Consider the following 25,676-nt stretch of genomic DNA (forward strand, 5'->3'; position numbering starts at 1 on the left):
TCCCTGATGTAAGAAAGGACTTTACGATCCCATCCCACATGAAGGGATGCACTCTCGGCCTGGACACATGGGGGAGGGCCTAGGCCCAGCCCAGGATGATATGGTGGACTTTGGGGAGCCCCCGTCAAGAGCCCTTCCCTAGGTGGGGAGTGGAGGGTAGATGGGGTTGGAGCTGGGGGGAGGGGTGTGAGATGGAGAAGGGTTTGACATGTGAAGCAAGCTTGTTCATAATTTGAACTAATAAAAAAAAAGAAATGAAAAGGGGGACATAACAACTGACACTAAGGAAATCCAGAGAATCATAGGTCATACTTTGAAAACCTGTGCCCCACAAATTTCAAAAATCTAAAGGAAATGGATAATTTTCTGGATAGATTTCACTTACCAAAATTAAAGCAAGAGCAGACAAGCAATTTAAATAGACCTATAACCCCTTATGAAACATAAACAGTCATCAAAAGTCTCCCAACCAAAAACAGCCCAGGACCAGATGGTTTCAGTGCAGAATTCTACCAGAAGTTCAAAGAAGAACTAGGACCAATACTTCTCAAAGTGTTCCACACAATAGAAGCAGAGGGACAATTGCTAAACTCTTTTTATGAAGCTACAATTACCTTGGTAACCAGATCACACAAAGACACAACTTAGAAAGAGAACTACAGGTCAATACCACTGATGAACATTGATACAAACATACTCAATAAAATACTGGCAAATCAAATCCAAGTACACATCAGAAAAACCATCCACCATGATCAAGTATGCTTTATCCAATAGATTCAGGGATGTTTCAACATATGAAAATTCATCAACACAGTCTACCATATAAACAAACTGAAAAAGAGAAAAACATACGATCATCTCAAAAGATCTGAAAAAGCCTTTGACAAAATCCAATACCCCTTCATGCTAAAGTTCTTGGAGAGATCAAGGATAATAGGAACATACCTAAACATGATAAAATCAATATACAGTAAACCAACAGCCAACATCAAACTAAATGGAGAGAAACTCAAGTTGATTCCTTTACAATCAGGAACAAGACATGACTCTCCACTCTCTCCATATCTCTTGAATCTGGTACTTGAAATTCTAGCTGGAGCAGTAAGACAACAAAAGGAGATCAAGGGGATATAAATTGGAATGGAAGAAGTCAAACTTTCACTATTTACAGATGATATGATAGTTTGCAAAAGTAACCCTAAAAACTCTAACAGGGAACTCCTACAGCTGATAAACACCTTCAGCAAAGTGGAAGATACAAGATTAACTAAAAAAAAAAATCAGTAGCCCTACTATATACAGACAACAAAATGGACTGAGAAAGAATTCAGAGAAACATCACCTTTTACAATAGCCACAAACAACATAAAATATCTTGGAGTAACTCTAACCAAACAAGTGAAAGACCTGTATAACAATAACTTTGAGTCTGTAATGAAAGAAATTAAAGATATAAGAAAATGGAAAGATCTCCCATGCTCTTGGATATGTAGGATCAACATAATAAAAATGGCAATTTTGCCAAAAGTACTCTAAAGATTCAATGCTATCCCCATAAAAATACAAGCACTATTCTTCACAGACCTTGGAAGGGCAATACTCAACTTTAAATGTTAAAACAAAAACCCAGGATAGCCAAAAAATCCCTATAAAATAAAGAAGCATCACCATTCCAGACTTCAAGCTCTATTATAGAGGTATAATACTTAAAACAGCTTAGTATTGGCACAAAAACAGACAGGTAGACCAATGGAATTGAATTGAAAACCCTGATATTAACCCAAACACCTGATTTTTGACAAAGAAGTTAAAATTATACAATTGTAAAAAGAAAGTATCTTCAACAAATGGTGCTGGCACAACTGGATGCTGATATGTAGAAGATGGCAGATACATCCATATCTATTGCCATACACAAAACTTAAGTCCAAATAGATCAAAGACCTCAACATAAATCCAGCCACACTGAATGAACCTCTTAGAAAAGGAAGTGGCAGTTACCCAGGAATAATTGGTACATGAGACCACTTCCTGAACATAACATCAGTAGCATAGACACTGACATCAACAATTAATAAATGGGAACTCCTGAAACTGAGAAACGTCTGTAAGGCAAAGGACAGAGTCAAAAAGACAAAACAGCAGCCCACAGAATGGGAAAACATCTTCACCAGCCCCACATCTGACAGAGGGCTGATTTCCAAAGTATATAAAGAACTCAAGCTAGTCACCAAAACACCAAGTAATCCAATTAAAAAGTGGGGTACAGAACTAAATAGACAATTCTCAATAGAGGGATCTAAAATGACTGAAAGACGCATAAGAAAGTTCTCAAATTCCTTAGCCATCAGGGAAATGCAAATCAAAACAACTCTGTCTTGTACCTGCCAGAATGGCTAAAATCAAAAACACCAGTGACTGTGCATTATTTGGGTATATGCCCAAGAGAGGAATTGCTGGATCTTGAGGTAGACAAATTCCCATTTTCCTAAGGAAGTGCCATACTGACTTCCAAAGTGGTCTTACAAGTTTGCACTCCCACCAGCAATGTAGGAGTGTTCCTTTTTCTCCATATCCTCTCTAGCATAGACTGTAATTGGTGTTTTTTATTTTAGTCATTCTGGCTGGTGTAAGATGGTATCTCAGACTTGTTTTGAGTGTCATTTCTCTGATGGCTCATAGATTTTGAGTACTTTCTTAAATGTCTTTCAGCCATTTCAGATTTCTCTATTAAGATTTCTCTATTTAGTTCTGCATCCCACTTTTTAATTTAATTGTTTAGTGTTTTGGTGGATAGCTTCTTGAGTTCATTGTATATTTTGGAAATCAGCCCTCTGTCAGATGTGGAGTTGATGAAGACCTTTTCCCATTCTGTGGGCCGTCATTTTGTCTTACTGACTGTGTCCTTTGACTTACAGAAGCTTCTCAGTTTCAGGAGGTCCCATTTATTAATTGTAGATCTCAATGTCTGTGCTACTGTGTTATGTTCATGAAGCAGTCTCCTGTATCAATTTACTCAAGGGTTCCTCCCACTTTCTCTTCTAGAATGTTCAGTGTGGTTGGATTTAGGACATATGTTCAACCATGTTCATAGCAGCATTGTTTGTAATAGCCAGAACCTGGAAGCATCCTAGATTACCCTCAACTGAAGAATGGATAGAGAAAATGTGGTACATTTATACAATGGAGTACTACTCAGCAGAAAAAAAGCAATGGAATCTTGAAATTGGTAGGCAAATGGATGGAACTAGAAAAAAAACATCCTGAGTGAGGTAACCCAGTCACAAAAAGACAAACATGGTATGCACTCAGTCAATACGAATTTTAGACATAGAGTAAAGTATTACCAACCTACAATCCTCTTCACTAAAGGAACTATGAAAGAAGGACTCTAAGAGAAAAATGCATGGACCCTGGAGAATGGGAAGGGGCAGGAACTCCTGAGCTAATTGGGAGCATGAGGAGACCTCATCCAGTGACTGATGAAAGCAGAGGCAGACACCCACAGCTATACACTGAATTGAACTCTAGAACCCAGTTGCAGAGAGGGAGGAATGAAGTCAAAGGGGTCAGGACCAGGCTGGTGAAACCCACAGAAACAGCTAACCTGAACAAGGGGGAGCACATGGACTCCAGTCTGCTATCTGGGAGGCCAACATGGGAATGATCCAGACCCCTGAACATGGATGTCAATGAGGAGGCCTTAGCACTCTATGGGCCCACTGGTAGTGGATTAGTATTTTTTCCTGGTCTAAGAAGGTACTTTGAGAGCCCATCCCACATGAAGGGATGCTCTCTCGTCCTGGACACATGGAGGAAGGCCGAGGCCCAGCCCAGGATGATATGATGGACTTTGGGGAGCCTCCATGGAGAGCCCTACCCTCCCTGGGGAGCGGAGGAGGGATGAGGTGGAGGGCTGGTGGGATTGGGGGGAGGAAAGAGAGAGGAGAAGGGATTGGCATGTGAAGCAAGCTTTTTCCTAATTTTAACCATAAATAAATAAATAAATAAATAAATAAATAAATAAATAAACACCAGTGACAGTTTATGCTGGAGAGAATGTGGAGAAAGGAGAACACTCTTCCACTGCTGGTGGGAGTTCAAACTCATACAACTACATTGGAAATCAGTATGACAGTTCCTCAAGAAGATGGTAATCAATCTATGTCAACATACAGCAATTCCACTCTTATGCATCTATCTAAAAGATGCACATTCATATAACAAGGACATCTGTCCAACTGTGTTCATAGAATCATTATTTGTAACCTGGAACCTGGAAGCAACCTAGATGTCCCTCAACTGAAGAATGGATAGAGAAAATGTGGTACATTTACACAATGGAGTACTACTTGGCAGAATAAAGCAATCGGATCTTGAAATTCACAGGCAAATGGATAGAACGAGGAGAAACCATCCTGAGCGAGGTAACCCAGTCACAATAAGATAAACATGGTATGTGCTCACTCATATATGGATATTAGACACACAGCAAATGATGACCAGTGTACAATCCATACCTCCAGAGAAGCTAGGAAACAAGGAGTAACCTAAGAGAAAAATACAGGATCCCCCAGAGAAGGGAAAAATGACCAGTTCTCCTGAGCAAATTGGGAGCACAGGGGGAGGGAAGATGTAGTTAGGAGAAAGTGAAGGGGAGAATAGGAGACAGGAAGAGGACATGAAGGAGTAGGAAGATTGAGTCGGGGAAAGAATAGAGGAGAGCAAGAAAAGGGTTAGCTTAATAGAAGGAGCCATTATAGGTTTAAAGAGCAGTCTTCAATGTCCAGAGATCCACAAGGATGACCCCAACTAACAATATAAGCAATAGTGGAAAGCTATCTTAAATGCCCTTCCCCTATAATGAGATTGATGGCTACCTTATATGCCATCCTAGAGCCTTCATCCAGTAGCTGTTGGAAGCTAAGAAAAGAACCACAATTAAACACTGAGCCAAACTCTTGGAGTTGTAGAGTGAGAGGAGTGATGAGCAAAGGACTCAAGACCATGTTTGGAAAACCCATTGCAACAGCTGTCTAAACAAGGGAAAGCTCATGGACAGACTGTCAGCTGGGAAATCAGCATAGGACTGAACTAGGATCCGTGAATGTGGGTGTCAGTTAGGAGGCCTGGGCAATCTATGGGGCCTCTAGTAGTGGAACAGTATTTATCCCTAATGTACAAATGGATTCAGGTAACCGTTCCCCATAGAGGAATACTCTTTCAGCCTAGACACATAGGGGAGGGCCTAGGCCCTGCCCCAAATGATGTGACAGACTTTGGTGATCGCCCATGGAAGGTTTCACCCTCCCTGGGGAACACAAGGGAGATGGCATGTGGGTTCAATGGGGGACATGGGAGGATAGGATGGATAGGGAAGTGGGATTGATATGCAAAATAAGATTGTTTCTAATTTAAATTAAAAATATAAAAACAACTATACCCAACAAAACAAACCAAAAGAAAGTTCAGGAAGCAATATTTGGGGATGAAGAGAGGAAAGAGAATAGCCAAAAGACTGTACAGAAATGCAAAGCCATAATGATTAAAATACAAGCTAACACTGAGAACACAAACACCACCACTGAATAGTAACAATACAATAACCATAGTTAACACACATATTTCAACAGTAACTTCAAATATCAATGACTCCAATTCTCCAATCAAAAAACATAGTCTGAGTGAACAGGTCAAGAGAGAAAATTCATCTACCTATAGTCTACAGTAAACATCTTAGATTTACAGATAGACCCCCAACTTAGAGTATGGTTTGGACAAAAGTACCCCTTTTGGTGAAACAAAAAGAAACATGCAGGAGATACTTTACTAATGTCTGAAAAACTAGAATTCAAACTTAAATTAGTCAGGAAAGGGATACTTCATTATAATAAATGGACCCATTAGCCAAGAAAACATTACTGTTCTAAACATTGATGTACCTAACACTTGAGCACTCAGTTCCATAAAACATCTAATACTGAATTTAAAGATACAGATTAATATATTTCAATACTGCACTTTTGAAGAATGCCATAAGGAGAAATTCAGTAAGTAGCATACTTTCACAGCATCTGCATCAGTTCCTGCTTTCAGGTTCCTGTCTTGATTTCCTGCCCTGACTTCCCTGGATGATGAACTACAAACTAAGTTGTGCCAAGACTCCTCACTGCTGCCATATGCCAGATGAAGAATAAGAAAGTCTTCCATCACCTGCAACATTAGTAGTTCCTGGAGACACAGACAACACCTGAACCAACTGCAGGAAACTGTAAGTGACTGGGCTCCCACCTGGATAACACCGACCCCAGGCAGCTCCTCCACCCATCTCTGTCCCACTAGCTGGTCAGCAGTCAAGGCACCTGTGGGCAGGCCTCTCTACCACCCCCACTGCACCCTGTAATCTACAAATTCCATGCCACTCCCCCAATACACACCCTCTGCCAAATCAGTGGTTTCTAGAGACAGACACCATCTGAACCAATTACACTTAGTAAGGGTTCCGGAGACAAGACACAACCTGTACTGATTGGACCAAGAGAAGCTACTGGAGACACAGACACTGCTAGCACAGATTGCAAAAAGTGAGGCTCCTGGAGTGACAGACACCAACAAATTCTTAAGATAAAACATCAAGGAAATCTGGAGCAGCATGAAAAGACCAAGCTTAAGAATAATAGAAATAAGGCTGCAGAGATGGCTCAGAGGTTAAGAACACTGGCTGCTCTTCCAGAGGTCCTGAGTTCAATTCCCAGCAACCACATGGTGGCTCACAACCGTCCGTTATGAGATCTGGTGCCCTCTTCTGGCCTGCAAGCATGCATGGAGACAGAATGTTGTATACATAATAAATAAATAAATTCTTTTTTAAAAAAATAGTAATAGAAATAAAAGAAGGAGAAATCCAACACAAAGGCACAGGAAATATATTCAACAAAATCATAGAAAAAAACTTTCCCACTTAATGACATGCCTATGAAAACACAAGAAGCTTACCGAACACCAAATAGACTCGACCACCAAAAAAAGTACGCTTGCCACATAATAATCAAAATACTAAATATACAGAATAAAGAAAGATTATTAGGGGCTGCAAAGGAAAAAGGCCAAGTAACAAATAAAGGCAGACCTATCAGAATTACCTGACTTCCCAGTGGAAACTCTGAAAGCCATAAGGTCCTGGACAGATGTTCTGCAGACACTAAGAGACCACATATGCTAGCCCAAACTACTATATCCAGCAATACTTTCAATCACCATAGACAAAGAAAACAAGATAATCCATGACAAAAACCATATTGAAACAATAACTACCCTCGAATCCAGCCCTATAGAAAGCACTAGAGAGAAAACTCTAACCCATGAAATCTAGCTGCACCCATGAAAACACAGCAAACCCCAACAAAGGAAAGTGCACACACAATACCAACAACAAAACAAAAAATAACAGGAATTAATAATTATTGGTTATTAATATCTCTTCATCTGAAAGGACCCAAGTTACCAATAAAAAGACACAGGCTAATAGAGTAGATACAAAAACAGGGGCTGACCTTCTGCTGCATACAAGAAGCAAACCTCAGCTTCAAATACAGAATGCCTCAGGGTAAAGAATTGGGAAAAGCTTTCCAGTAAAATGAACCTAAGAAGCAAGCTGGTGTAGCTATCCTACTATCTAATAAAATAGACTTCAAACTAAAGTTGGTCAAAAGATGTGGAGGACAATTCATTTTCATTGAAGAAAAAATTCATTAAGAGGAAGTCTCAATTCTGAACATGTATGCCCTAAGTACAAGGGCACCCACATATGTAAAAGAAATGTTACTAAAGCTTAAATTATACATCAAATCTCCACAAATAGTAGGAGACATCAACAGCCCACTCTCACCAATGGACAGAAACTTAACAGAGAAATAAGGGAACTAACACATTATGACTCAAATGGGCTTAACAGACATCTATAGAACATTCCACCAAACAGGAAAGAATATAACTTCTTTGCAGCACCTCATGGAATCGTCTCTAAAATTGACAACAAACTTTGTCACAAAGAAAATATCAATGGATACAAAAAATTGAATAAACCCCTGTATATTACTGGATCACCATGGCTTAATGTTAGGATTCAACAACAACACAAATTACAGAAAGCCTACAAACTCATGGAAACTGAATACTACTCAACTAAATTATCACTAGTTCAAGTAAGAAATTGAAGACTTTCTAGAACTCAATTGAAATGAATAAAACATAACCAAAACTTATGGGATATGCAAAAACATAGCACTGAGTGCCTACATAAACAATGTGGAGAAATCTCAAACTAATTACATAACAGCATACCTAAAAACTCTAAAACAAAAAGAAGCAAAGCCAGCCAGGAAGAGTAGATGAAATGAAATAATCAAATTGAGAGGTGAAATAAAAAAACAGAAACAAAGAGAAAATACAAGGAATTAATAAAACAAAGAGTAGTTTCTTCAAGAAAATCAAGATAGAAAACCTTCAATCCAAACTAACCAAAAGGTAGAGTGAGAATATCCAAATTAACAAAATCAGAATTGAAAAGGGGGACATAATAACACACAGTGAGGAAAACCAGATAATTGTCAGCTCATACTTGAAAAACCTGTACTCCAATAAATTAGAAAATTTGAAAGAATTAGATAATTTTCTGGATAGATATCACATACCAAAATTAATTCAAGACAAGAATTTAAATATATGTATAACCTCCAAGGAAATGGAAGCAGTCAATAAAAGTCACCCAACAAAAAAATAGCCCAGTACAAGATGACTTTAGCACAGAATTCTACCACAATTTCAAAGGAGAGCTAATACTGAAACTCCTCAAATTGTTCCAAATAATGGAAACAGAAGAAAGACTGCCAAACTCCTTTTATGAGACTAAAGCTACCTTCATACACAAACTACATGAAGATGCAACAAAGAAAGAGAATTGCAGACCAATCTCCCAATCCATAGAGGGATCCCATTCCCAAGACTGGCTGGATGGCCAAGAAACAGAGGCTGGGTAAGATAGAATAACTGGAATAAAGCCAAATATGCCTGAAAAAATGACAGTTGAATGATTATTACAGTTATTCTGATACAACTCATAGATGAGTGCCTAGCCCAATCGTTATCAGGGAAGCATCATCCAGCAACTGATTGGAGTAGATGCAGAGACCCACAACCAAACATTCGGCATAGTACAGCAAATCCTCTTAAAGATATAGGATATCAAGGATTATAGGAAGCAGAGGAGTCAAGGATACAAGGAGAACACAGGGAAGAGAGTCAACTAATCAGGGCTCATAGTGGCTCACAGAGACTGAAGTTGTAATCTTGGAGCCTACATCAGTCTATACTACGTCTTCCACACATAGGTTTGTTAGTGTGGTGTTTTGTGGGAATCCTAATAGTGGAAGTGAGTGTGTCTCTGACTTATTTGACTGTTCTTGGGACCCCTTTCCTCCTACTGAGTTGCCTCGACCAGCCGTGATGAGGGTTTCTGCCTAGTCTTATTGTAACTTGTGACATTGTGTTTAGTTGATATCCCTGGGAAGACTGTGCTTTGCTGAAAGAAAATGGAGGTGGAATAGATTTGCAGAGAGGAAAAGTGGGGAGAGAACTGAGAGGGGAAATTATGGTTGAGATGTATTATATGAGAGAAGAATAAAGAAAAAAGGTACTAGAGAGAGTTTGCCCAGTGGTTAGGAGCACTAACCACACCTGGAGGACCTTGGTTTGACTCCCAGAATCCACATGGTGCCTCACAACTATCTGCATGTCCAGTTCCAGAGAATCTGCCATCCTCACACAAACAAACATGCAGACAGACAAATCACCAACACACATAAAAATAAAAATAAATTTAAAAAATAAGAAAAATTAAATAAATACTGCATATAATTGCTTTTGAAGATATTCAGAAAAGGAGGCATTTATACATGGTTGGTTAATTTGGATACTCTTTATTCAATAGTATGTCTGCATTTTTTTCAAAGATTTTATTTATTTATTATGTATAGTATACAGTCTTCTGTCTGCATGCCAGCAGAGGGCACCAGATCTCATTCAAGGTGGTTGTGATCCACCATGTGGTTGCTGGGAATTGAACTCAGGACCTCTGGTGGAACAGTCAGTGCTCTTAAACTCTGAGCCATCTCTCCAGCCCCTGCATTCTTAAATATCCATAACTGAAAAATTTTGAAAGTCAAAAATCTCATATATAAGTATTTAGAAAAGTCCTGGAAATTAAAGTAGGAATAAATGTCTGCTTTTTCATATTAATCAAGATATAATTCAAACAACAAATGATGAAATCAAATTGTGTGTTTAACAGATGAATAGTAAAGATGAATGGATGCAGGTGATTAAACCCAATGTAATAATCTTATCACAGTGGGATCAATACTGAAAGCTATAATTTAATATGGAAATAGAGAGAATTTAGCTAAAGAGATAAATGTGCATTATCAAAGGTAGGAATATGGAGAAAACAAGGAATTGGTGACACGAGAGCATAGATATTCATGTTCTCAAGAGAAACAATATTTTTCTTCAATACATGTATTTCAAAGTATGTTAAATATAGCACATAATAATATATGTGTATTTCTTAGTTGAGAATGTGTAAACCTCAAGAATTCTCACTAGGAAAATGTTATATTTCAGATGAGAAACATGTTGATTAGCATTATTTAATTATACGGAGAGTGTTCCTAAACAATAATAAATCACCTCACTTAAATATTTATAATTGTTAATTAAAATAAAAGCAAAACATTTTCACATGGAAACCTGTAGCAACATAAATAGGTATGGATTATAAACACAAATGAAATGGTACATATAAAGCAGACACAGATAAGTACAACTGTAGGCATGTATGTGCATATAGATGTTGATAAATATAAAGCAGCAATAGATGTCAAGTTATTACAGATGTCCTACTAAATCTATTCAATTCCACAAATTTTTAATTTTGGATTACAAATTTTTGCTTCTAGGACTGTACAAATGGCTTAGAGTAAAGAACACTTGCTGCCCTTGCAGAAGATGCAAGTTCAGTCCCCAGCATCCACATGGCTTTACAAACCTCTGTCTATACAGGTCCAGGAGATGCAACATCCCATTAAAGTCTCCACAGGTACTAGGAACACAAGCAGTTTACAAGCACATGTTCAGGGAAATCAATCATAAATATGGTGTCAAAACAAATAAATCTTTGAAAAAACAACTTTCCATTTCCAGTATACACAGATGTTTCCACAGTATTCTTTCAAGTTACATGTATATACAATCAATTCCTGCTTCTGCACATGTTCTATTTCATTATACACTTCTATCCATTTGTTCTAGAGAGACTGTGAGCAATTCCTACATCATGTTTTTTGTGAACATATCCTATGATGAAAAACTTTTCTGAGTGCTCCTTTGACTTCTGTGTTTCTCAGGCTGTAGATAATAGGGTTTAACATGGGGGTAATGACCCCATACAACATAGAGATGAGTCTGTCTCTGGCAGGAGAGTGTTGACTGGAGGAGGGGCGAATATAGGTAAATATTGTTGTGCCATAGAACAAGAAGACTACAAGAAGATGGGAAGCACAGGTGGAGAAAGCTTTGCGCTTCCCTTCCACTGACTGGATCTTTAGGATGGTGGATACAATGTATATGTAGGAAATCAAAGTGATCAGAAAAGCACCAACACCAAAGACACTGCCCATCAACAAAATAAGCAGTTCTGCTATGAAGGTGGATGAGCATGAGAGGGCCACCACAGGTGGGATATCACAGTAGTACTGGTTAACTCGATTGGATTTGCAGAAAGATAGGCTGAAGGTTGCCATTGTATGCATGAACGAATTGAGAAACCCAGCGGCCCAGGTTCCAAATAACAGCTGCACACAGCGAACCTTGGTCATGATGAGGGAGTAACGCAGAGGGAAGCATATGGCCACATACCGGTCATAGGCCATCACGGCCAGCAAGAAAACTTCAGTCCCAGCCAAGGCCACCAGGAAATAGAGCTGCAAAGCACACCCAACAAACGAAATGCTGTGATCCTCAGTCAAGAGATTCTTGAGCATCTTGGGGACAGTAGCTGATGGGCAGAATATGTCTAGCAGGGACAGATTTGCCAGCAGGTAATACATGGGAGTTTGAAGCTTTCTCTCTGTCACTATGGCCAAGAGGATGGCCCCGTTTCCCAGCAAAGTGATCTGATAGATGATGATAAAGGCCACGAAGAGCGGGTAGCGCACCACAGGGAGGTCAGAGAGTCCTATGAGGATGAACTGAGTCACTGTGGTAAGATTGTACACATCCATCTCCTCTCTCTGAAAGGATGTTTCTAAGAGAAATGAAATGAGAGAATGCAGATTTAGAGTGACAAGGCAGGAGCTCTGAAACAATGGATGTATCAGGCTAATGGTGAATTATGTTCACTCTACTTCAATTATGGATTTATGTTCCTAAAACTGCAGCCCAAGCCGGGTGTTGGTGGCTCACACCTTTAATCCCAGCACTAGGGAGGCAGAGGCAGGCAGATCTCTGTGAGTTCGAGGCCAGCCTGGAATCCAGAACAAGTGCCAGGATAAGCTCCAAAGCTACACACAGAAACCCTGTCTTGACAAACCAAAACAAACGAACAAACATCGGCCCCAAATTTTGTGTACTGATACTATTTCTTGAAATTCTCATCTTTTGTTCCTTATCCTTAGAAAGTCCTCTGAGACACTAATGAGAACTTACAAGTATCTTCTTTATACTAATTAGCATGACCTCTAATTATGTCATTTTATTCATGAAATCTGTTGGATTTCTCACATCTCCATGGACATTTGTTTCATTTAGTCTTATCTTATTATCCATAATTTTATGTATACTTTCAAACTAAATTAATAGAATATAGGTTTGTCATGTACTCACTATCTATTTCATTGATTTAATGTAATTATCATAATACACAAAGACTCCCTGATATATAAACATCAATAAATACCAGGAATTTATACAAGTATGGAATATCAAGTCAATAATAGGGTAAAGAATATATATGAATAACATTTTACCTTCTCAAACTTATGTCTACTTGGAAGGAATAAATACAGAAATGTTCTTACGACTCTAAACCAATTTGTTTAGTATACAAATATTAGCATTTGACCTAATTGGATGTACAATAAAAATGATAAGCAGACTGTCCGGAGAATCCAGCTGAACACACAGAAATACATGTTGTTGTCAATTAAAAACAGTTTTTTCTTTACCATTACATATTTGGAAATTCTTATATAAAAGTTGGTTAAAATAAAAGAAAAAGAAATATTCTACTAACCTATCCAATTTTTGCATACAAACAATAAATACTTTCCTTTGGTCAATTCAAATGCATAAGGTAAATAATGCAAATTAAACATAATGATTTTTATTCACAAATGGAATGAAGTTTTCCCTTATCTTTTCCTGGGTCCTGTGTAAATAAGGAATATTAAGATTACTGAGAGTGCCTGACAAAGTAGTTATAGAGGTATATGGTTTTAATTCCTATTTTAGGAGGCTAATACAAGGGAATTTTGAATTTGAGACCACCATGAACTACAAAGCAAACGTTGCTTCAAAACAAAGCAAAAAAAAAAAAAGAACAAGCCCTGAAAGAGTGATTTTTTTTGCTGCTGAAGCAACAATAGTTAAGGAAATTTTTTGAAAAAATATAAACTTTAATTAATGATATCTTCTAACCATAAAATATAGCAAAGAAATTTACTGTAAAAATAAAAAGATGTGTATATCATTTTTTGCTATTGAAGGATACTTAATGAGCAAGTAGCAATGATTAAAACAAAACTTTGTCATATCTGTTCTTAAGCACTCAAATGCTCACAGTCCTGAAGGAATATTAAACCTCTGTTGACAGGTGTGCATAATTAGTCTTTGAAAACAGCAAAGTAGGTGTAACCATATAAATATGACACTGTTTTGATAAGAGCAATGTCTTCAGAGGGTAAATTATAGTTTATATAATTACTTTTATTTTCACTCACACAAAATTGACCCATTAAAAAAAGGACTGTAGTGCATTCATCAATAGCATTATGATTAGTAAACCTACCTGTTTGTTCCCAAATCATATGACTAATACGTACCCATCATAAATGAGACTATATCATCCTTATATTTTACACCTAGCTTTTTGAAAGAATTCAATAAAACACATGGTCTTGATACATACAGTACAGAACTTGTTCATGTGGAAAGGGTGCTTGCATTCACCTCAACAATCTCCTCTTCCAAATTCAAACAGAAATAAGTATTAAACATTTTTAATAAATTGGAAGTCTAGTGACATGTTGCCTTTCACATATTTCTCAGAATGAGTTTATGTAACATACAATATACAGATGAATAATTTTAACATAGATATTCTTGGAAGCACTTATGAAATGCAAGCCATGTGTTTTGATTGGTTCTTGATATTATATGTAATTATAAAGTAGAAATTGGCATATATAGATAGCATTAACCATATGTTAAAATAACCCCAGAAATTCAAACTTTTTTACTATCTTCACTCTTACCGGTTTTAATGTGGTAAATGCCAAATACATGAATTTTTTTCTCTTCAGAAAATATTCAGATTTCTGCTATATACAGAAAAATGTTAGTTGCTAATTAAGCAAACAATAAAATATAAGCCTTAAAACTTAGCACAATTGAAACTGTACTTAATTTATTGTAGCAACATTAGTAAAATAGATAAATTTTGCCTTAAAAGGAGGTCATTTTACCAGTAAAAAAATCAGCACTTTAAAGCAAATGATCTGGCCAACAAATTACATCAGTAGACAAATGCAAACTCACCACTTGAATTTAAGACTTGCATAAACAGTTAGTACTTAATTTATATTGTTCCTGCTTTATCCTTGGGGAGTTATGATAATAAGAACCTAAGAGAGAATATACACAATACTATCAACCTTATAATGGGATTTTATAACTAATTAACTTAAGTTTTAAGATAATCAAATGTCTTTTAGCAGTTGTTGCTCCTTCCCCAGCAATTAAACATTTCAAAGACAACACAAAAACATACAGTATCCAGACTCTCTGTGTAGTTTCCATATTTATGTGGCTTTTTTATTACTCTATTTCTTTTACTTTTACTTTTTCATTTGTGAGAGAGGGATTCTCTGTGAAGTTTTGCCTGTCCTGGAATTCACTCTATACACCAGGCTGGCCTTGAAATCACAGAGAAGCTCCACCCCTACTGGGTAACATTCATAGTGCTAGAAGGTGCTGCACATGTTACTGGAGAGGAAAAGTAATTGGTAATCTCACCTAGATTCAAACACTTCTAACTATTATAGTTGCCAGTCTGCAAAAATACCCATGATGCAGTAAGAAGCACAAATGTTAGGGGAGTAACCAACCACATTTTGATAGGATTTAAGGCCCATTCAATGAGGTGAAAACATGCGTGATATTATTTAATGAGGACAAAAACCTAAGAATAGATAGGTTATGGGCCAAAGTGAAAAGCTACTACTAAATGAAAATAGCAACAAAACAATTCCAAATGACATATTTCTAGAAGCTTCTTCTTGCAGTAGATGCTATAACCAATTACTCAACAATATACGGGGAGAGTTTCTGGAGTACCTAACTCTGAATGATGTGTCTTTATTATACCCATGCCCTCAAGGCCTAAGGAATTTTAGAGAAGAAAGGGCAGAAAGATAGCAAGTATCAGAGGTAATGGGCATATTTAAGACAACATTTTTCAGACACAACAGGTCAGATGTACAAATAAACTCAAGGAGATTCTGACAGTGCACACAATGCCTTCATAAACTGAATCCAAAAAAAAATCCTGGCATGAAGGAAATATATTGGCTGCTCTTATATGTCAGCTTCATACAAGGTAAGAGTCATCAGAGAAAAAGGAGTCTCAAATAAGGCAATGTCTCCATGAGGTCCAGTTATAAGGCATTTTCTCAATTAGTAATCAGTAGGTTAGGGCCCAGCCCATTGTGGGTGGTATCATCCCTGGGACAGTGGTCTGGGTTCTATAAAAAAAAATAAAATAAAATAAGAAGACTGAGCAAACCATGTGAAGCAAGCCAGTAAGCAGCTCCCCTCCATGACTTCTGCATTGGTTCATGCCTCCAGACTCGTGCCTTGTTTGAATTTCTGTCCTGACTTCCTTTGATAATAAACATCAAGTAGGGAAGTGCAATCCCAATAAATCTTTCTACAACTTGCTTTTTGGTCATGGTTTTTCACTGCAGCAATAGAAACCCTTCCACAGAAAGGAAGTGAACACAAAATCTCACTTTGGGGCTGGTCCCATGCTCAGGAGTAGATGGACAAAATGATTTTAGTGGCTTTTTCTTTTATTATTTGCTTCAGTTTTCTTAACAGAGAGAAAGAACATGAAATTGAGTGGGTAGAGAAGAGGGGAGGATATGGAAGAACTGAGGATGGGGAAGACTATGACAAAAAATTATATGAAAGATTAATTTTAGTGAAAAAAGAAAAGCTCAAAGAGAATAACATTAAGAAACACAATAATTTTTTAAACTTAAAATTAACATAATCAGAGATAACAAGATATTGAAGAAAGACCACATTAAAATGAATTTTAAAATGCCTATCAGTGAGTACCTTGGAAGAAATTCTTCAGAAAAACAATATGAAAATATGCTTTATGTGCTAGGTAGAAAAACACAAGGGCCAAACAAAAATAATCAATTACAAAAAAGATGTCTTGCTGATAAGGAAAAAATGCCATTAAAAAATAAGAATACTTGAGGAATGGTCCCCACCTCCTTCCCCAGATTCTAACCCAGTGAGTTTCTGACCTCTCCACACATGCTTTCTCCCTAATGCACCAAATCTATCCCTGGAATCACATACAGTGTCCCTGCCTTATCTGGCAACCCCACATGAACTGCAACCAGTCACTGGACTGTCATCATGACCTGACCTATCAGTCACCAACCACAGAGCCCTTGAGTACCACACCCAACCTCTCCACCCAGCTAGACCTCCCACTTCCTTATTCATGATCTAGCCTGATGAGTCTCCCTGACCTCCCCTGAGGAGGGAAGTCCTTCTGTATATATGTTTCTCTTATTGATTTATGAATTAATCACTGTCTGGCCAGTGAGGCAGAAAAATAGACAGGACTAGGATGAGGAGAATTCTAGGAAAGGTAGGCAGAAAGGGCCCACCAAAACAGTCGCCATGTATTTTCCCAAAGGAGTAACAGGTCCAGACCCTTCTCTGCTAAGACCACATGGAAATACATAGATTAATAAAAATGGGTTAAAAATTAAGACAGAGCTAGCCAATAAGAAGCTCTAATCATCGGCCAACAACTTTATAATTAATATATCATCTGTGTGTTTGTTTGGAGCCCAAGGGAAGCAGGACAAAGAACCTCTCTTGCATAATGATGTCAATGTGGGTTGCATGAATTTCCACGTAAAACCTGACAAAAGCTTAAAAAAGGAATTTCAAACAAAAGAACAGAGACAAGAACAGGCTTCTTTCTTGGTAGCAGCATTTTCTCGGGTGGGCTGTTTGACAGAGACAAGCAGAGGCTCCTTTAAGGGAGTCTTCCTGTTCAGCATAAGTGGCAAAAACTGCAAGGCTCTTTTAAGAGGCCTTGCTACCAATTGAATGGTGTGTACGAGCAGCTGGCATACCTCCAAACTGGCTGCATGCTGCTTGATGGTGGCATAGACCAAGGCAGTGAGCACAGCTGCCAGTGCTGGCAGTAAATGTATCTCCCCACCCCGCTGGCATTTTGGAAAGTCAGCAGCTAAAACAGCCACCACTTTAATTTTATCCATGCTGTTTAGCAGATAAAAGAATCATGGCTAGAAAAAAGAGATGTTCAGTAAAGACAGATTCAGATGAAGAAAAACGTCTAAAGGATTTACAGTGTGTTTTAAAATATGGTAGGCTTCAGAAAGAAAAGAAAAAGGATAAAGTGGTTAAAACAAAATAGAGTAGCTGGTATGGTGGCACATGCCTTTAAACCCAGCACTTGGGAGGAGAGGCAAGCAGATCTCTGTGATTTCAAGGCCAGCCTGGTCTACAGAGTGAATTCAGGACAGGCAAAAGTACACAGTGAAACTCTGTCTCAAAAAATGAAAAAAAATGGAAGTAAAAGAAATAGAATATTAAAAAATAAATAAGTAAATAAACAAAGCCAAGTAAGGATGGAAAGTGCACAGAGAGTCTGGATACTGTATGTTATCCTGTCTTTGAATTGTTTGATTGCTGAGAAAGGAGCTACAGTTGCTAAAATACATTTGATTATAAAATGCTGCTGGATTAATTGACTTCAAAATTTAAGTCTAAGGACATAACACTTTGGAAAAGAAATTTTCTTCTTGTTTCCACAGAAAATGAAAAACTGTGGATTCCTTCCAGACTAATATGGTTTGATCAAGCAAAACCCTCTTAAGCAGTAGCCCAGGTGATCCAACATCCAAGACATCTGAGATGATGCAGCCTTGCAGAACACTACAGCCAGGATTTGACCAGGTTTCCATATTTTCTCATGATCCCCATGGTTTTGACAGTGTCCCCAAAAAGCAGGAAGCACTTTGGAGAGAACGATGCCCAAGCCCCAGATATTCTTTATAAATATTTTTCATTTAGATGGGGTTGAGTATATATAATTAATGATCACAACTAATCTCTTTCTAAAGGAAAGGAAAGGAGTGTGAAATAGATATGAATACTTTGCATTGGTATGGATTTGGGATAAATGATACAAATTTAAGGTCAATTTTGTTATACATATATTTATCCTCTTGTTTAGATATTATGTCTGTACAGCTCTTTTAAAAATGTAATGTATAATTAAATACAGATTTTAGTCAACAATAATAGTCAAAACTTATATTAATGTTAAATTTTCTAGATATATTTGAGATGGATAGATATTCTTTAAACCTTTCAAAGCCCTACAGAACATGGCATTTAAAATGGTTTAGGGTTTTTCAAGGCAAAGAGACACAACTAGTCCTGGGAACACCAATTACTTCAAAAAGGAAGATGGGCATCAAGGAAACTCATTATGGAGTTTGCCTTCAACATGGCAGAAATAGCCATTTGGACAAGAAACTGCTCTTGCCTGGAATGTTTGACTGTATTGTTGTATAAACCAGACATGCAGGACACACAGGAAAGTGACTGCTAAAATTACAAAACAAAATAGGATATTCTCGGGGTTCCTGCTTCATGGAAGAGTCTGCCAGATATTCTGCAGGACACAGATTAAAATGAGTGACAAACTGCCAATACAGGCAGACAGTTTCAAATTTCCTGCTTCGCTGAGAAGTCTGCAAGACATGCTATGGCCTATGAGCCGAAGATGGATCTTCAATATTATAGACAAACTTTGAGTAATTGTCTAGGCAGCGAGATGTCTCTGTCAATTCTATAGTTTATATAGTATTTTTCTCTGGTCTTTGATGGAGTTGAAGACAGTTATGATTATGGTTTTCCTTAGTTATGACAAAAGATAATTTACATGTAAAGCTTTAGACTCACAAAGATAAGATAGATTATATAATATTTTCTTTAAATTTTGCCAAATATTAATGGACTTAATATTGTTAGCTATAGTTCTTATTTGATAACTGTTGATATATAGTTATGATAAATCTTTCTGCCACCTTCTTGAGTTCTGCCTGCTATGTGGATAGCCAAAATAATACATAGAGAATTATATTAGGTACAAACGCTGCTTGGCCAATGACTAGGATTTCTCATCTGCTAGCTCAGTCTTAATTATCATAAATCTATATATTTTATAAGACTTATCTTATTTAGGATGCCTTCTATTGGGGTCCTCATCCCAGGATCACATGGTGATTCTAGAGGAAGAGAGAAAGGCCCACTTCCTTCTTGCCCTTGTTTTATATATGAGTCTCCCTGCTATGTCACATTCTGTGCATCACCACTTCTTTACTACATTTCCCAGAATCCTCCTTGACTCCTAGTCCTGCCTGACTTGCTGCCTCATTGGCCAAACAGTACTTTATCATCCAAGAAGACATACACATACACAGAAGCACTTCCCCCATCAATATATAAATTTGCAAGAAAATGGATGGAACTAGAAGAAACCATTCTGAGCGCGGTAACCCAATCACAAAAAGACAAACATGATGTACTCGCTCATATGTGGATTTTAGACATAGAGTAAAGGATTGCCAGCCTACAATCCACACTGCCAGAGAAGCTAGCAAACCAGGAGGTCCCTAAGAGAAACATACAAGGTCCCCTGGATATGGAGAAAGGGTCAAGAACCCCTGAGCAAATTGAGAGCATGGGAAGAGGGGGGAGAGAGCTACGAGAATGAGAAGGGAAGAGGAGGAAGAATGCAGAGGTCATGAGGGAGCAGAAAGGTTGAGTCAGGGGAAGAATAGAAGAAAGGATATGTGATATGCAGGGTTTTAGTTGGGGGGATTGTTGGGGAGGACTGGAAGGAGAAGGGAAATGGGATTGTCATGTAAAACAATCTTGTTTTAAATTCAAATAAAAAATGATTTAAAAAATGGAAAGAAAGGGAAACTCCAGCTGAGCATGGTGGCCCAAACCTTTTATCCAAGCACTCCAAAGACAGAGGCTAGCCCGTTCTACAAAGCCAATTCCAAGTTAGCTAGTGCTATTACCCAGAGAACCCAGTCATGAAAAACCAAATAAAAAGAAAGCGTGGGAGAGTCACTTTTCAGTATTTTTCAGGGAAGTAGCCCATGAAAAGCTATCCATATTCCATTAGATGGTTCTGCACCATACACATATGGCAAGACTAAATGGAGTCAGCAAGACACACACACACACACACACACACACAGGTACACTTGGTAACACTAGTGGAGGGTAGATGCAGAATTAACTGGAGCAGAGAGAATGAGGCATGGACTTGATCAAAATACATTTTATGCATGCACAAATTTCTCAAACAATAATAAAAATATTATAAAATAAATTAATACTTTAAAAACATCTTGCACTATTTCTTTGGACTTAGTGATACATATTTCACAAGTCACATGAGGAGATCAAACTGTCTTCAACAGATGTATGATTAAGAATTCATGAACATAACAGCATAATATTATAAACATAATATAAACATAGCATAGAATGTGTTCTTCCTAGAAAAATGTCATCTGTGTCAACATGAATGGATGTAGATGACTAATCTTAGTGTAATAATCAAATAACAGAAGGATAAATAATGCATGCTATAACTTATATGTGGAATCTGAATGAACCAAACTCAGAGGAACAGACAAGAAGAATGCTTATTATCGAAAGGTAGGACTATGAAGACAAAGGAGGATTTGTTGTCTAAGGCTCTGAAAACATAAAAGAGACATCTACATCAGGCTAGTCAGTGCCCTTGTAGTATCTCACTGTCTTGTACAGGACCAAAAACCCTCTATCCACTCTGTACTAAAAACAGCTTGTGATAAATGCTACTGTTTAAGGACATTTTTCTGCTTCAGGGAGAGATTAGAAAAACTTTATTAAGCAATATTAATATAGACTCTAAAAATATATGTCAAAAATAATATGTGTTGCTATGGAAGCAAGCAAGGGGAGAAAGAGGTGTAAAATGCTCTGTTTAGCTGAACTCAGGGCTGGGTGTTGGGAGTGGTGTCCCATGGGGTTGTCTTGTGCATAAAATAAAACTGCTTCCTGGCTTTCAGCCTTGGGCATCTCCCCTTTTTGTCATTTTATGCAGCCACAGATGCTCAATTTATCAAATTAAATAAGATTTTTCACCAATGAGTGGCACTTCAACATTATGTTGAATATAATAAATATTATCAAAAATACATTCCTGTGAAAAAGAAAATTTTCATGAATTCTCACCACAAAATGAGAGATATTTGAGGGAAGAAACATGTTCAATACAGTGTTTGTAAAAAATAAAACCAATTTAACTTGTTAAAATTTTATAATAATTTGTCACTTAAAATTAAATTAAAGATATTTAGAGAGATGGCTCAGAGATTAAGAACACTGACTGCTCTTCCAGAAGGCGCATGTTCAATTCCCATTACACATATAATGACCTACAACAATCTTAAACTCCTCTTCCCGGGTATATAATGCCCTCCTGTGGCCTCCACAGTCACTGAGTATATATGGTACATAGATATATGGTTAAACAAAACACCCAAGTGTCTAAAAATAAACAAAAATTAAATTAAAAAATAAAATTGATGGTGGAAGGAATATTTCAGAAGTTAAAAGCACTTGCTGCTATTACAAAGGAAGGAGGATTTGTCAGGACATCCACATGGTGACTCACTGTCATCTATAAGTCCAGTTCCAGGAGATCCAACACCCTCTTATGGACAATGTGTACGCTAAGCATGCACAAAGCATGCATATGTACAATCAGGCAAGTCCCTCATGCTCATAAATAAAAATATTTTTAAATAACAAAATAAAAATAATAAAAATAATGGAGATCTGTAATTACATGGATAAATGTAGATTAGAAACATAAGGACACAGATAATATATATTTAAATACCATAGGCATGCATATAAATATGGATATTGATACAAGACAGCAATAGATAGTTACTCAATATTCTAATCAGCCTCAAATTTTTATTTTTCAATTACAAACTTTACATTGAATACAGAGATGTATATAATAACATGGGAATTTAGCATGTTTGTGTTCAATTTCTTTCTTTACATACATTATGTTTAATTATTTTGATACCTGCTTCCATATATTCATTCTAAGAAGAGTTTGAGAAAGTCTTATATCATGTTTTCTGTGAGATTACCCTAAGATGGAAAAATTTTCTGAATACTCCTTTGACTTCTGTGTTTCTCAGGCTGTAAATAATGGGGTTTAACATAGGGGTAATGGTTGCATACAGCATAGAGATGAGTCTGTCTCTGGCAGGAGAGTGTTGATTGGAGGAGGGACGGATATAGGTAAATATGGCTGTGCCATAGAACAAGAAGACTACAAGAAGATGGGAAGCACATGTGGAGAAAGCTTTGCGCTTCCCTTCCACTGATTGGATCTTTAGGATGGTGGACACAATGTATATGTAGGAAATCAAAGTGGTCAGAAAAGCACCAATCCCCAAAATACCCCCTACCACTAAAACAAGCATTTCTGCCGTGTAAGTAGAAGAGCATGACAGGGCCACCACAGGGGGGATATCACAGTAGTACTGGTTAACTCGATTGGACTTGCAGAAAGATAGGTTAAAAGTAGACATTGTGTGGAGAAAGGAGTTAAGAAACCCAGCGGCCCAGGTTCCAAACAACAGCTGCACACAGCGAACCTTGGTCATGATGAGGGAGTAACGCAGAGGGAAGCATATGGCCACATACCGGTCATAGGCCATCACGGCCAGCAAGAAAACTTCAGTCCCAGCCAAGGCCACCAGGAAATAGAGCTGCAAAGCACACCCAACAAACGAAATGCTGTGATCCTCAGTCAAGAGATTCTTGAGCATCTTGGGGACAGTAGCTGATGGGCAGAATATGTCTAGCAGGGACAGATTTGCCAGCAGGTAATACATGGGAGTTTGAAGCTTTCTCTCTGTCACTATGGCCAAGAGGATGGCCCCGTTTCCCAGCAAAGTGATCTGATAGATGATGATAAAGGCCACGAAGAGCGGGTAGCGCACCACAGGGAGGTCAGAGAGTCCTATGAGGATGAACTGAGTCACTGTGGTAAGATTGTACACATCCATCTCCTCTCTCTGAAAGGATGTTTCTAAGAGAAATGAAATGAGAGAATGCAGATTTAGAGTGACAAGGCAGGAGCTCTGAAACAATGGATGTATCAGGCTAATGGTGAATTATGTTCACTCTACTTCAATTATGGATTTATGTTCCTAAAACTGCAGCCCAAGCCGGGTGTTGGTGGCTCACACCTTTAATCCCAGCACTAGGGAGGCAGAGGCAGGCAGATCTCTGTGAGTTCGAGGCCAGCCTGGAATCCAGAACAAGTGCCAGGATAAGCTCCAAAGCTACACACAGAAACCCTGTCTTGACAAACCAAAACAAACGAACAAACATCGGCCCCAAATTTTGTGTACTGATACTATTTCTTGAAATTCTCATCTTTTGTTCCTTATCCTTAGAAAGTCCTCTGAGACACTAATGAGAACTTACAAGTATCTTCTTTATACTAATTAGCATGACCTCTAATTATGTCATTTTATTCATGAAATCTGTTGGATTTCTCACATCTCCATGGACATTTGTTTCATTTAGTCTTATCTTATTATCCATAATTTTATGTATACTTTCAAACTAAATTAATAGAATATAGGTTTGTCATGTACTCACTATCTATTTCATTGATTTAATGTAATTATCATAATACATAAAGACTCCCTGATATATAAACATCAATAAATACCAGGAATTTATACAAGTATGGAATATCAAGTCAATAATAGGGTAAAGAATATATATGAATAACATTTTACCTTCTCAAACCAAGTATTTCTACTTGGAAAGAATAAATACAGAAATGTTCTTACAACTTTAAACCAATTTGTTTAGTATACAAATATTAGCATTTGACCTAATTGGATATAAAATAAAAATAATAAGCAGACTATCTGGAAGAATCCAGCTGAACACATGGAAATGCATGTTGTTTTCAATTAAAAACAGTTTTTTCTTTACCATTACATATTTGGAAATTCTTATATAAAAATTGGTTAAAATAAAAGAAAAAGAAATATTCTACTAACCTATCCAATTTTTGCATAAAAACAATAAATACTTTCCTTTGGTCAATTCAAATGCATAAGGTAAATAGTGCAAATTATACATAATGATTTTTATTCACAAATGGAATGAAGTTTTCCCTTATCTTTTCCTGGGTCCCGTGTAAATAAGTAATATTAAGATTACTGAGAGTGCCTGATAAAGTAGTTATAGAGGTATATGGTTTTAATTCCTATTTTAGGAAGCTAATACAAGGGAATTTTGAATTTGAGACCACCATAAACTACAAAGCAAACCTTGCTTCAAAACAAAGCAAAAAAAAAGAGCAAGCCCTGAAAGAATGATGTTTTTTGCTACTGAAGCAACAATAGCTAAGGAAATTTTTTGAAAAAAGATAAACTTTAATTAATTTTATCATCTATCATAAAATATAACAAAGAAATTACTGTAAAAATAAAAAGATGCGTATATCACTTTTTGCTATTGAAGGATACTTAATGAGCAAGTAGCAATGATTAAAACAAAACTTTGTCATATCCGTTCTTAAGCACTCAAATGCTCACAGTCCTGCAGGAATGTTAAACTTCTGTTGACAGATGTGCATAATTAGTCTTTGAAAACAGCAAAGTAGGTGTAACCATATAAATATGACACTGTTTTGATAAGAGCAATGTCTTCAGAGGGTAAATTATAGTTTATATAATTACTTTTATTTTCACTCACACAAAATTGACCCATTAAAAAAGGACTGTAGTACATTCATCAATAGCATTATGATTAGTAAACCTACCTGTTTGTTCCCAAATCATATGACTAATACATACCCATCATAAATGAGACTATGTCATCCTTATATTTTACACCTAGCTTTTTGAAAGAATTCAATAAAACACATGGTCTTG

At 37.2% G+C, this 25,676-nt stretch overlaps 2 protein-coding genes across 2 annotated transcripts; both read right to left on the minus strand.

Annotated features, from left to right (window-relative positions):
• Window positions 1-11,393: 11,393 nt before the first annotated feature.
• Window positions 11,394-12,341, minus strand: LOC100774935 (olfactory receptor 5V1). Its single transcript, XM_027407484.2, has one exon. The coding sequence runs from the start codon at window positions 12,339-12,341 to the stop codon at window positions 11,394-11,396; it is 948 nt and encodes a 315-aa protein (XP_027263285.1).
• Window positions 12,342-22,835: 10,494 nt separating this feature from the next.
• Window positions 22,836-23,783, minus strand: LOC100751806 (olfactory receptor 5V1). Its single transcript, XM_027407483.1, has one exon. The coding sequence runs from the start codon at window positions 23,781-23,783 to the stop codon at window positions 22,836-22,838; it is 948 nt and encodes a 315-aa protein (XP_027263284.1).
• Between the last annotated feature and the right edge of the window lie 1,893 nt (window positions 23,784-25,676).

Source organism: Cricetulus griseus, chromosome 3 (genome assembly GCF_003668045.3).
Source record: "Cricetulus griseus strain 17A/GY chromosome 3, alternate assembly CriGri-PICRH-1.0, whole genome shotgun sequence".
Classification (NCBI taxonomy): Eukaryota; Metazoa; Chordata; class Mammalia; order Rodentia; family Cricetidae; genus Cricetulus; species Cricetulus griseus.

What these genes read in the sequence shown, in the direction of transcription:
- LOC100774935 (XM_027407484.2), bottom strand. Translation starts at nt 12,341, where the DNA reads ATGGATGTGTACAATCTTACCACAGTGACTCAGTTCATCCTCATAGGA.
- LOC100751806 (XM_027407483.1), bottom strand. Translation starts at nt 23,783, where the DNA reads ATGGATGTGTACAATCTTACCACAGTGACTCAGTTCATCCTCATAGGA.